At 36.3% G+C, this 13,532-nt stretch overlaps 2 protein-coding genes across 4 annotated transcripts; both read left to right on the forward strand.

Moving 5' to 3' along the window:
* Window positions 1–1,259: 1,259 nt before the first annotated feature.
* On the forward strand, window positions 1,260–9,493 carry ino80e (INO80 complex subunit E). 3 transcript variants are annotated; one of them, NM_205636.2, is given in 8 exon segments: window positions 1,260–1,715; window positions 2,075–2,145; window positions 2,229–2,281; window positions 2,358–2,430; window positions 3,487–3,598; window positions 3,894–3,992; window positions 6,029–6,237; window positions 8,653–8,730. In NM_205636.2, coding segments are annotated over 7 exon segments (696 nt in total). In that variant the 5' UTR covers window positions 1,260–1,634; the 3' UTR covers window positions 6,236–6,237; window positions 8,653–8,730.
* On the forward strand, window positions 9,076–13,442 carry si:ch73-54f23.2. The gene is given in 2 exon segments (NM_001328123.2): window positions 9,076–9,493; window positions 11,997–13,442. Coding segments are annotated over 2 exon segments (1,557 nt in total). The 5' UTR covers window positions 9,076–9,199; the 3' UTR covers window positions 13,260–13,442.
* Window positions 13,443–13,532: the final 90 nt, after the last annotated feature.

Consider the following 13,532-nt stretch of genomic DNA (forward strand, 5'->3'; position numbering starts at 1 on the left):
TAATATGAACCCTTTATGAACTGTTAAAATGACCAACTGAATGATCGAGTGATCCTTTTAAACCTTGGTAACCTCTTAATATTTTGGTAATCTAATCTTTCACAGAGAAAGAGAATAAGAGAAAGACTTAAAACAAACGAGAGAAGAATAGAGACAATATCGAAGAATGAATAGACAATAGGACTCACTCCTCTTCCAATGATTATAGTAAGTGGTGCACAGAACAGTACTGCATATCCACATATAGCAAATCTTTGACTGACTGTCATATTCTCAGTATTTGTTGTCAGTTCATGATATTATAATGATTTCATGTATTGTCAGACAATAAAAACTTGAGTAACGATACTTATAATGCTGCTTCAGCATGATGAATTATTGCATTTTAACATATATAAAAATTAAAAGTTCTGTTTAATTGAAATAAACTTTTACAATAGCACTATTGATTACCTCAAGAGTCTTTCTTTTTTACATTTATCCATGTCACGTGGGGTATTTACCTTGCATTTTAGGCCATCAGGTCTTGCTTTCTGGGAACCAAACCAACAATCCAAATGCAATTGTTTTGTGTTACAGTCACAGATGATGCTAAGGATTTACAGCTGAAGGTACTCTAGTTTAACTGTACACATAAATACTCATGAAGAAGAGTGTTTGTGTGTTCAGCAAAGACATGTAAATATATATTTTATGAATTTTTCGTAATTTAAAAAAAAACGTTTAATTTAATTAAAGTATAATGTTAATTATACTTTGAATTGTATTTCCATTCCATTCCATTATTTTATTATGACTACACCTAGTGTACAACAGGCCCCATAGTTGCTGATTTTAGTTGCATTCACTGTAACTGAATTTAAAGTATTCAATTATTTAACTAAAATACATCTATTTTGTTCATTTAAATTTAATATATTTATATGTTGGTGTTAACTGATTGTAACTGTTTTCAAATTAGCAAAGGATAATCAAAAATTAAAATATAGACATGCAATGCGGTTCGGTATTTGTTTTATTATAGTTTTATATTGTAAGACACTGAATCCCAACCATGAAACTAGAAATTTCCCATTTCCTCTATGAGTGAAGCTGGAATTATACTTTTGCCTGGCGCCGCATCGCTGACTGCCCGTGCACCAAGCCGAAGAGCTTAAAATTACACTATCGCGTTTACAATCAAAACGCCGCATTTCAAACGCCGCTAAACACTAATTTTGAGCTCGTCGGCTTGCCATAAGTATAGGCGTCACGCTAAAGCGGAAGTAAACAAAGAGCACGTCGAAATCAGCAGCGTTGTACATGACATGCGTGAGATGTGCGCTGTATTCTTAAATATGACTTAAATTTGTTTGGTATATATTATTGCATTATCATTGGCTATTTAGCAGTGTCTAATACGTTTAACACGACCAGTAAATATGTCGTTTGTTGATTAATTTACGTTATGTTTATTTAGCGTTAGCTTGGCTAAAAATACTAGCAATTTGTTGTACGTTAGTGTTTTAAATTGTGGAGTAAAATAGACATTGCCATTCAAAGGAAAACAATACAGTTTTGGTCACTCGGAATTCACATGAAATAGCGAAATCACCTGAAAAAAACGACTGCATATTTACATTTGGGCGTCTGAAATGAACGGGCAAGCAGAAGTAGAGGTGGATTACAAGAGAAAATACAAAAATCTTAAACGCAAGTTAAAGTTTCTGGTGTATGTAAGTACGTTACCATCTTCATTTTTAACTTTTACTGGTAATTTCAGATCGGTCATTTTATTATAGCGGTAAAGGTGGTTATATATTTGCACATTCGTTAATTTAGAAGTGTCTATATTGTTCACCGTGATACTTTGAATATTCGATCGGAATTAGCATGCAAGTATGACAATAACAACAACATGAACACTATCTAATTCACTGTAAACTATATTGTACTTTGATAGTCATTTGCTGCTAATATGATTTCCCTATGTACACTTTGCAAAGAATACTTTTCTGAACTCATGTTATTGTCTGAATATCCGAATGTAAAACCAACTCACCTCTTTAATTTTATTGTGTTTATTTCTTTTCAGGAGCAAGAATGTTTTCAAGAGGAGCTAAGAAGAGCTCAGAGGAAACTGTTAAAAGTTTCTAGAGACAAAAGGTAGAATAAGTAACTGCAATTAATAAACGCTTAATCCACATATTCACAGACAGAACTGAACACTTTCTGTTGTTTTGTGTCAGTTTTCTGCTGGACAGGCTGTTGCAGTATGAAAGGGTGGATGAAGAATCGTCTGGTGGGTCTCAAATGAAGATTCTCATCTAAAAGCATGTTCCAGGGATGCTGTGTGTTGACCATGCTTTTGCTTTCAGACTCTGATGCAACAGTTTCCTCAGACAGTGATGGAGAGGGAGCCAGAGAGAGAGACAGGGAAGCAGGGAAGAAGTGAGTCTGTGACAAGCTGATTTGTATTTGGGATTGTATAGATGTCAGACATTGACCATATAACACATTCAATTTAACTGATGGTTCAAGCTTTATAATGCATGCCATGTAGCACATTTTTACTCTAAGTATGACTTTTAAGTGGAGATCTCTCCTTGCATGAGAGAATAAATTATGTTGCACATAATCCCTTAAACATGTCTCTTATAACAATTTAGTGTAGTCCAGTCATGATCAGAAGCAGCTTTACTGAAAATAATAGATATAACAGATGAAATGGTTAGAAAACGACTAACTATGCACTTTGGAATCATTGCAAATGAGAAGAATTCAACATGAAAAATTTGGAGTGCATATTTGATGCTCGCAGCCATTAGTATACCATTCAAGGGATGCACCTCTTAATGCAAGAAGCGTAATCTCTATGATCAGGCCCTTACTCTGCCTAAACAAACATTGGGATCGGTTCATGAGATCTACCGATCGAGTCATGAAATGTGATTATCGGCCAATACCGATCTCTGGCATTACTATTGATTATTAAATTTTTGTCAGCCTAACACATCTAACCCTCAACACATCTAATCACCAACAATACTGAACTTTTAGCAAATCTCTGTTTATAACTAATATCATAACGGTCTGTTGAGCATACATTTAGTTTATTACGTTTCTTTAATAGTTTACGTTAAGTCACGTTGAAAAATCTATCATGTATACAATGTTGTACGTATACAACTAAGGTCTGCTTGTTTTTGACACATTTAAAATTTGTTTCTAAAAAAGTAATTAATTAGAATTCGTTTTTTAATAGGGCAAGTAAAAATTTTCTGTTGGGCTATTTAAAAAAATCTCAGCATTTAGCCTTATACAAGTCTGAAATTTAATTCTTGGGGGTTTTAAAAAGTCTTCAATTTGACTTGGTGTAACCTGCAGAAAGCTTGTTCTTCGCAATTTCTAAGAATTTTAAATCTGTTTTTCTAAATGTTTATGATATTAAATATGTATAAAACTCTTTAAAGTTTTGAGTAAATATATAGATATATTTTCTTTCAGGAGGAGGAGTCCTGGAGTTCCTCCTGTTCCGTCGTCCTCGTCTCCTCATCTGTCTCTCCTGTCCCGCTCTGGTGCTCTCCAGTCCTCCGCTTCGGCACAATACCTCAATGCTGTGAGTACATCACACCTCCATCATCAAGCCACACGTCTGCTGCACTCATGCCTTTCAGTTACTCGCACTGTTACATTCTGTTTTATCACCAGTTAATTTGTCATTTTGTTCATATTTTTTTTCTCTCTTTTTTGTCTTTGTATACCACCTCACCTGGTTTATGTGGACTTCACACACATCCATCTGGGCACTCTGGGTGTGTGCATGTGTGTGGAATTCGGTGGCCCTGTGTGTGTCTCTGTGTGTGTACTGTATGTATGTATGTATGTGTGTGTGTGTGATTGTGGGTGAGCAGTTACCCTTCCCTCCTGAGTATTTGGCTCCCTCTGCTGAGCGAGTGAAGAAAGAGAGAAAAACAAAACTGGCCAAACACAGGAAAGATGGTTCAGGGAAGGTGAGAGAAAAAAAGAGCGGAGGTTGTTGGAAGCACGAATGCCTATGTTCACGTGGCCACACACAAAACTCACTTAAAGTCCACGTGGAATCAAGTTTTACTTTATTTTGCTAGCTTACATTGTTATTCTTTAGATCAGTGGTTCTCAACTGGTTTGGCCATGGGACCCAAATTTTTACATGGTTATCAAGCCGCGACCCAAATTTTTAGGAACTACAATACAATTTTAGAAATTATAATTAATTTGTATTTATTTGTTAACATACACCAGTAGTGACAGATAAATCATAAGAAATTCACAAAGACTTGCAAATAAACATTATTTTATTGCTGTCATTTAACAAAATGTATCAAATTATAGAAATATTTCAGAGTAAATACGACAAATACTGTAAACAGTGGTTAGGGTAAGAAAATGAACTAAACTGAACTGTTAATAAAACATGTTGTCTGGTTTCTAAATGTCGTCTTAATTTTAAAAGTTTCATGCTCTCTTTTGGTAGAGCACCTCGCTACTTATGACACACTGAGGCTTAAAGTCTTTATGCCGTCAATATATCGTTACATTAGAATTATAAGGTTCTATCTGACATTTTTGTCAAAATTGAGTTATTGACATATTCTTATTAAATTCAAACTTATTTACATTATGGGTTATTTTTTTAATAGTAGTTTACATTTTAAGACTTTTTATTTAGAAAAACAAATGTTACACACATGCTGTTTGCTATGGAAAGCAAAAACCTTAAAGCTCAATATCTCAAAATCATTCAGAACGCAGAGAGAACCTTATAATTCCAAGGTGACGATATGTAAATCCATACTTTACATATTCAGGTTCGTACTTGCTCTTTGACGTATTTGTTGGTATAATTAAATTAAATTTCACGTCAAATGGTAGGGTTGTCGTGCATGCATTTCAAAATAAAGGTCAAAATAAGTTAAAAATTAAACTTTTGTTGTTTTTTTTGACCACACACTCCGTGAACCCCTGAAAATGTTACCAAAAGTGGGTCGTGACCCACCAGTTTAGAAACACTGCTTTAGATGAACAAATAATCTGCGCAGTTTAATCAACTAAAATAAAACGTTTTGGTTATCTTAAATCATAAGATGATTGTGTTTTGAGTGATGGTCCATCTCTTTGCACCAATTTAATAGCTTCTACAGCATCAGTACATTAATATCCTTGCCCCTTAATATATACAATAATATCACGCCCCTTTTACTGTTTGTTTGCTATGAGGAAATGAAGGAGAAAAGAAAGAACCTGCCTCTACTCATTATTCAGTTTCTGCTGAAATTACAGTGTCATACTGAAATAAAAGTCTCCGCTACTTCTGGTTCTCTCGGACTCTAAGCATATTTTACTGCATTGCATATGAGGACCTAAAAAGCAAAAACTCTTTGTCTTATAGGGATAGTTCACCTAAAATCATTTGAGTACACATTTAAGTTCAAATGTTGCACACAAAAGAAGATATTTTGAAAAATGCTCATAGCTTACACCCATTTTCTTCCATGCATTGCTGTCAGCAACCAGCATTTTCCAAAGATCATCTTTTGTGTCTAACTGAAGAAATCATAAAGGGTTAAAACCACAGCAGGGAGAGTAAATGATGAGAATTTTCATATTTGTGTGTACAATCCATTTAAATTTCTCAAAAATCATGCTTTTCTGCAAATGATCTCTTCAATGCACCATTAAACAATATTTATGAAGATTAATGACAACCAATTTATCTATTTTTGCAAAAATTAACTCATTTTTTATGTTTAATGTATGTGATATTCAGATTTTAAGTCATATTTTAAATAACTTTTATTTGTGTTAATTTGAATAGTATTTTATTACTATAACTTTATAAATTTACACAATAATATAGTTCTTCATTCTTAGATAAATGACGATAGACCGGCATGGCTTTTTAAAAATTCTAATAAACAACTGAAGTGTCTAATAATGTTTATAATCTTGCTGTTACAGTACAGCTTCCCTTTACAAAACCTTTTCTCCGCATCTCCCGCTTGTTCAGGTGGTTGGTCCACTCTCTTCCAGTTACCCGGCGGGCAGTGGCCCAGCGGGGGGTGCGAGTGGGCCGTTCAGCTGGGTCCCGCAGCAGATGCTGAGCGAGGACGCAGGAGAAGACGAGGGAGACAGTGAAGGAGAGAGTGACCGAGGAGAGGAGGAGAGAGGAGAGGGAGACGAGGCAGAGCTGGTCATTGACATACCTAATGAGTGAAGGTAATAGACAAATAAAGCTGAGGCCACAACTACTGAGAGATCCTTCTGCCTGTTTAAGGGGGTGTCCTTATCATTGGTTATACTGTATATTGTTAGTTCCAACTCACATTTAAGAATGGAGTATAATATTATTTATCTGAGAAACAAATGGGGTTGATCTAATTGTTGTTTTATTTTTTAGATTTGTTTATAGTCAAATATATATACAAATATATATTTGTATATATATATAAATATAGTAAAACAGTTGTGTTGGGAAATATGTTTGCAATATAAGAAGTGTTGCGCCTTATTTAATTTCTATAATAAAGCTTTATGTACAATTCTCAGTATTAAAAATCATTAACCATTAACTCAAACTCCTAATTTTCTGCTTATAGTTATTAAGGTAGTAGTTAGGTTTAGGGCGAGGCAGTGGCGCAGTAGGTAGTGCTGTAGCCTCACAGCAAGAAGGTCGCTGGGTTTGGTTTCGGCTCAGTTGGTGTTTCTGTGTGGAGTTTGCATGTTCTCCCTGCCGTGGGTTTCCTTCGGGTGCTCCGGTTTCCCCCCACAGTCCAAAGACATGTGGTACAGGTGAATTGGGTAGGCTAAATTGTCCGTAGTGTATGAGTGTGTGTGTGTGTGTGTGTGAATGTGTGTGTGGATGTTTCCCAGAGATGGGTTGCGGCTGGAAGGGCATTCGCTGCGTAAAAACTTGCTAAATAAGTTGGCGGTTCATTCCGCTGTGGCAACCCCAGATTATTAAAGGGACTAAGCTGACAAGATAATGAATGAATGAATGAATGAATGAATAGTTAGGTTTAGGTATTGGGTAGGATTAGGGATATTGAATAAGATCATACAGAATATGTACTGTATGTGTTTGAATTTTATTATTATGGTATTCAATAAAGAATTTAATAGTTATTGTAACATATCATGGATTTAGTTATATTAGAATATGTACTTTATATATACAAATAAACAGCCAATAAATTAAAAATAGGCAGGAAATAAGCCACTTGTTAATAGTGGGAATTGGTACTTAAACTATGGGCTCTATCATACACTTGGTCCAATAGGGTGCAAGACATGTATGGCATGATTTGTTGCTATTTTCAGACCAGCGCAACCCTAATTTTCACATTTTGCGCCATGTTGTTTAAATAGTGAAAGTAAAGAAGCCGAATGGAGGAGGCTCGTTCTTTATCCTCACATAGATGGTCTGTTTAACTGTTTTTTCCACTAGTAAAGCGTTCAGTTTTTCCACTTACATGTGAATAGCAAATGTGCCATGGTGCGACGCAACTGACTCTTAAAGGGTATGGGAGATGAGACTCTGATTGGTTTATTGCATGTTATACTCAAAACACATCCCATAACTTATTAAGAGAATAAGCACAACACTGTTAGATCTTACAACAGGGAGCAAACTGTATTTTTCTGTCTTTAAAATAGCAAAAGAGGATTCGGACACGCCCTTAATGCTTTTGCGCCATGCACTTTAGACTTTGCGCCTAAATTAGGGCCCTAAATTTGTTTCAAATAATGTAAATATATTTTATAATTCAATTTATTTCTGTGATGGTAATGGCATATGACATTTGAAACAACCAAACAAGAACATGAAATATAAATACAAATACTGTACGGTTGGTGTATGTGTGTAGTTGCATTATGATTGTATTTGAACGGGGAAAAATCAAAGTAGAAAAATTTGAAGAAAATTAACGTTTTATATAATGTAAATGTAGGATAAAAAAAGAGACTCATGAACCTATAACATAAATTTCTGATAATAATAATAATAATTTAACATTTTTAGCATAAAATGGCAGGACAATAACACTTTTTATCTTTAATTAGATATTTTTGTCTTGTTGTCTTATTGTCCTGCCAACATGCTATTGTTGGGCCTTTTTAAATATGATATTCTTAGATCATTCAGATCCTTTGCAATATGCAAGCACTTTTATTAGTTGGAAATTGGAAATAAACCAGGTTAAAAAACGATTTAGTGACTCATCATGAAGAAATCTGCACTTGTGCTGTTATGCTGGCATTGGTGTTTGTTTGTATTACAGATTGAGTTACTAAAAACACCTGACTCACTGTAGATAATGGATAGGCTCATTCTTTAAAGACTGCAGAGCTGCAATATGTTCCCCAAGCATACTTTAAATATAGAGTTGTGCGACAGCGTTTAGAAAGACTGAGTGAGCAGAACAAAGAAGAAAAACAGACAGATTGAGAAAGCCACACCCATATTACCCAGGAGCACATCAACACTAGTCCAGGCAAGTTTCTGAGGGATCATTAAGCACACACACACCTGGTGAATCTGAATTAGACAGTACAGTGTATCTGTATCAGTTTAATAATAACATAATCACTTATGAAATGCTATTAAATTCTGTTTCCTTTTCTTTCACATAGGTGCCGAGAAAAACTACAAGCAAAACATGATCATTTTTGTTGTTTATTGTTTTTTTTATATTAAATGTTTAAAATATATCCCCTGTGTTTCTGTCTTCTTTTTAGTAAGTATATCAGATGTCAAACATAATCTCCGATTTATGGAAAAACTCAAATATTTTATTTTTCATTACTTGGAAAAAAAGCCAAGCAAAGATGAAAAATGACTAGCTGCAAAAAAAAAGCAAGTTTGCTATTGTGAAGGCTGGGGAATGCTGACACACAGGTAGTCATGAAGGCGTGCAAGAGGTGTGTGTTCTGGTTTGTGTGCATTATAGCAATACTGAACCGAGGTGTAGTCAGCAAGAGTGATTTGGAAAGGGAGGGATGGATGAAAGGGAGTGAAAGGGGGAGGGATGAAGAAGGTGAGATTGTGCCCAGACTCATTCTGCATAGCCAGAGAGAGAGAGAGAGAGGGAGGGAGAGAGAGAGATCTTGTTATTGTGTAGCTGCTAGTTCAGCACTGTTAGCTGCAGTCTCTGCTCTGCTGTACCAAGGGCTTTTGGCCATGCATTTACCCAGACTCACTGTGTTGTTGATCTCTGCAGTGCTGGTTAATGGTGGTGTAGTCCGGGCAAGTTCCCACGCAGATCTTGATCCAGGCTTCCTTCAGTGTCATGACTGTTTTTTCAGGGGCTCGCCTCCACAGGCACTCTCTGATGTGGGTTTGGAGCAGAGATGTCACAGACATCTGACCGGACGGCCTTTTGCTTCACTGTTTAACACCAACTGCCAGAGCACAGTCTTCACAGCACTTCACCTCAGCTTGAATAATGGATGGGGCAGAGGAGAGGAGAGCACGGTGAGACACAATGTTTTTCTCTCTCCCTTAGCTACTGGCTTAAAGATTTGTTCGGAGTTCAAGATTTGAGCAGGTGCTTCTGCTGGAAATGCATTGCTTTGAAATTAGTGCTGAGTGCTGTTATTATACAGGCACTTATGCTAAATGAGTGTAAAGTCATTGTAGATGTCTGAATTTTTTATGAAAGCCTTGCTAAACTACATTTATTACAGTTTCTGCTGAATTGCGAATGCACAATGCTGTTAAGTCAGGCGGAAGAATAATGTTGTTTATAACTTCAGCATAACATAATTTTATTCCTTTCTGATAAAATAAGGACTTTAAATATGCACCTTGTACTCTTGACATTCATACACTTTTATTTTTTATTTTTATAAGATGGATTATTTGTGAATTTAAAGCATAATCATATGCATTTGTATTACACAAAGTAGAGGTATACTTAAGTCACTGCATGAGTGAGATGCAGATTTTCTTGTTGTCCACAAAATTTCACAAGGTAGTCGATATACAAAAACAAACTAACAGGAAATGATGTCATTTAGTTGACCCCTACAGACTCCCATGACTGTGATAAAGCCGATAAGTTCCTTGAATAATCAGATCATTTACTTTTTTATGACAGGGTAGGGTTAGATTATTAAACCAAAACTTAAAATGTACTCACTCCCTAAGAAAAAAAAATGCTAAGGACTTTAATGGCCACCAGTTTTCAATAGGAATGTCCTGATCAGTTTTTTTGCCCTCGAGTCCGAGTCATTAGATTTTGAGTATCTACCGAAACCCAATCCGATACTTCTATAATATATATAAAAAAAGCAAAGAAACAGACCCAGAATGTTCCTTCTTTTTTAGTTGATTCACCTTATTTTACCATTTAACTCTTGTTACAAACTGAGCACTTCTGTGAGGTAGCTTGAACAATCAAGTAATAAATAACCTAAATTCTTCACTTTTGGACTTTAGTGCAACACTAAATATATAAAAAATCTAGTATAAAAACAAATAGCACCTCAACTTAAAATTCCCAGCATGTAAACAAAAAATAAAATTCCCACAGTGTTTGCAAAGGCATTTAACCAATAGCATCTCTGCAACAAAGTGATGTCATGTCGCACAGGTTGCTGTTTTCGTGTGAAGTCAAGAAAGAGGTCCAACTCTGTTACCACATAACTATAGATGTGTTAAAATTCTATCTATCTATCTATCTATCTATCTATCTATCTATCTATCTATCTATCTATCTATCTATCTATCTATCTATCTATCTATCTATCTATCTATCTATCTATCTATCTATCTATCTATCTAACTACCTACCTGCCTACCTGCCTACCTGCCTACCTATATAGTTTTGATTGGGAGTAAATGTCCGATTCTGATTGAGTCTGAAACGGCTTGGTCGGGCCAGATTTTCGGTCATGTGATTGGATCTGGACATTCCTAGTGTCCATCATAATTCAGAATATCTTATTCTGTGTTCAACTGAAGAAATTAATTCATAACAGATTTGAACTAAATTCTGATGACCGAATTAGCATGTTTGAGTGAATTATTCCTTTAATTTAGGAATTAAAATTCACCACAAATATCATTTTGCACAATAATGACACACACAAACAGCAATGCTATAAATGTTTATCTAATAAATCATACTATTTAAAATATATATTATTCTAATGGATAAATGCTATGCTAAGTAATAAAGACTGCATTTAATTAATGAGGCTAATCATGAAGCAAGACTAAGAACACGTTGATTCATTCAGTCACACCTCAAAACAAACACCACATTCCTCACTTGCAACCACAGTGTTTCCAGTTTTTTTCAAATTCTCTCAAAATAGTTTGTTCCATCTATAGTGTGGTGAAATGGATGTTATGTTGTTATAATTCCATGATGCATTTGTGGATCATTGAAACACAAATGGAGATGTTTTAAATGAAATCCAAGAGCTACCTTATCATTGTCAACACATTCCATGTGATTTGTGTCATTCAACTGTAATCATACGAAGCTGCATGAACAATTTTGTGTTCAACACAACTCAAATCTGTGTGTTTACTACCGGCACGCTAGCATGTTGTGCTGCTGACACTAATAACAACAAAACATTGCACTGCCTGTAGTAAATGCGTGACCTTATATGATGAGGTTGATAAGACATTGGTCACACAATGTCATATTTACATTTTTTTTCTGTCACACAAAAGTGTTCATGGAGCTTTGTATGATTACAGTTGAAACACTAAAGCCACATGGGATGTTTTGACAATGTTTTTGCTTCCCTTACTGAACATCAATGAACCATTGCAGTCTAGCGAGGATAAGAGAGCTCGCAGATTTCATCTAAAATATCTTAATTTGTGTTCTGAAGATGAACGATGGTCTCAGGGGTTTAGAACAACATAAAGGTGAATAATAATAAGAGATTACAATCAAATAATAAGAATGTGTTACAATCAAATAAGAAACTAAATGCATGTCTCTCTCAATCCGCAGGAAGCCAGAGAAGAGATCAATGATGATTCCCATGAGGCCATCCCAGTACTTTACAGAGAAACCTCAGATGAGACTCCATCATCCTCACCGTTCTTCCAGTGGGATTCTCTGACAGCCGAGTTGATCCGGAGTTCCATCATAGCGAAGTGTTCAGAGAATGGCGGGGAAATTTATGTGCAGACTGGTGTGGGCGGCTTTAATGAATGTGGAGGGAAACCGATGTGGTCAGCACTGTGTTGTGCTGCTTCAGGCGGAGATGGTAGCTTCAGTTTTGGGCTAGTGAAGGAGGGGGATGTGAAAGTACTCAGCATTAAAGCGCTAGAAGAGAGAATTGGTGTTACAGGTTTGTTTTCAGGAGGCTGTGGTGAAATAGGACATGAGATGGAAGAGGAACTTGCTTCCATTTTGAAGAAGGAGATGAATAGCATTGAAACACCCAATTCTGACGCACAAAGCGAGGAACACATTAGCAAGCGTAACACTCAGGAAGCAGAATCATCAGAATCAATCGATGAGGAAGTGAACTCAGAGTCTTCAGAATCTTCCTTGGGTTCAGACATGAACATTCAGGAGGACACCGAAGAAACTGAGCGCACCGAATCAGTTCTTCTCTACATTTTGTCCACCATCGTCTCTCTTCTTTATGCCCCATTCTCTCCAATCGTAAACATAGCCACTAATCTTCCTTTCCAGCTGGGTTATGTTCTCCAGGAAGATCTGGCTGTTCTGGCCTCGGTGCCTGTTGACAGCTTCACTTTGGTCAACAATCTGGGCTCGGGAGTGTGTTCTGGAGTTTCATGCATCTTGAACACCTTGTACCAGACTGGAGAAACTAGCGTGTGCACCATGTACGCCTGTCTCTCACCACTAGCTGGCAGCTTAGGGCTGGCATTCCAGGAGGGATTCATAGGAACAGGGACTCTGGCCTCAGATGCCGTGGGTATCATGACAGGAACAGTGGGGAATGGTTTTAGTATCATTAGAACTGTTCTTGGGTCAGTCTGGGATGGCACGGTAGATTACCTATGGGCCGTATCCTCAGAAATGGGCCACCAGGTGTCAACTGTAGGCAGTGGGATTGGCAAACTTACCTGGAGAAGTGGTAAAGGGGTGGGTCACGTGCTTAACTTTGGTGTGTCCATCGTAGGTGGAGTGGTGGAAAATACTGTAGACAATGTTCTGGAAGCTTTTGGAGGAAGCTCAGGGGAGTCATCTCAATTGCAAACTCCTGAGTTGCTGACATCTGAAGTGGTTGGTGAATAGATTTGAATATATGTGTGTATGGTTGTGTTAGCTATATCTTATTTGCATATTACACAACAAATAAAGCGCAACACCACTTATCCACTTTTGTTGCAGCCTTGGTATTGGAAGAATTTTCCCATTTTTTTTTTTTTTTTTTTTAATCAACAAAAAATGTAAATAAATGCAAAGCCATGAGCCAAACCAACCAACTGTGTAGGTTTGTTACCACTTAAAAATGATTCAAATGAAAAGTACATTAAAATCAGACAATAAGACAAATGTAGAAGATTA

Source organism: Danio rerio, chromosome 16 (genome assembly GCF_052040795.2).
Source record: "Danio rerio strain M-AB ecotype USA chromosome 16, GRCz13ab, whole genome shotgun sequence".
Classification (NCBI taxonomy): Eukaryota; Metazoa; Chordata; class Actinopteri; order Cypriniformes; family Danionidae; genus Danio; species Danio rerio.

What these genes read in the sequence shown, in the direction of transcription:
- ino80e (XM_087285458.1), top strand. Translation starts at nt 1,635, where the DNA reads ATGAACGGGCAAGCAGAAGTAGAGGTGGATTACAAGAGAAAATACAAA. An exon ending in GGTGGATGAAGAATCGTCTG is followed by an intron (nt 2,282 to 2,357) that starts GTGGGTCTCAAA and finishes TTTTGCTTTCAG; the next exon opens with ACTCTGATGCAACAGTTTCC. An exon ending in GGAAAGATGGTTCAGGGAAG is followed by an intron (nt 3,993 to 6,028) that starts GTGAGAGAAAAA and finishes CCGCTTGTTCAG; the next exon opens with GTGGTTGGTCCACTCTCTTC.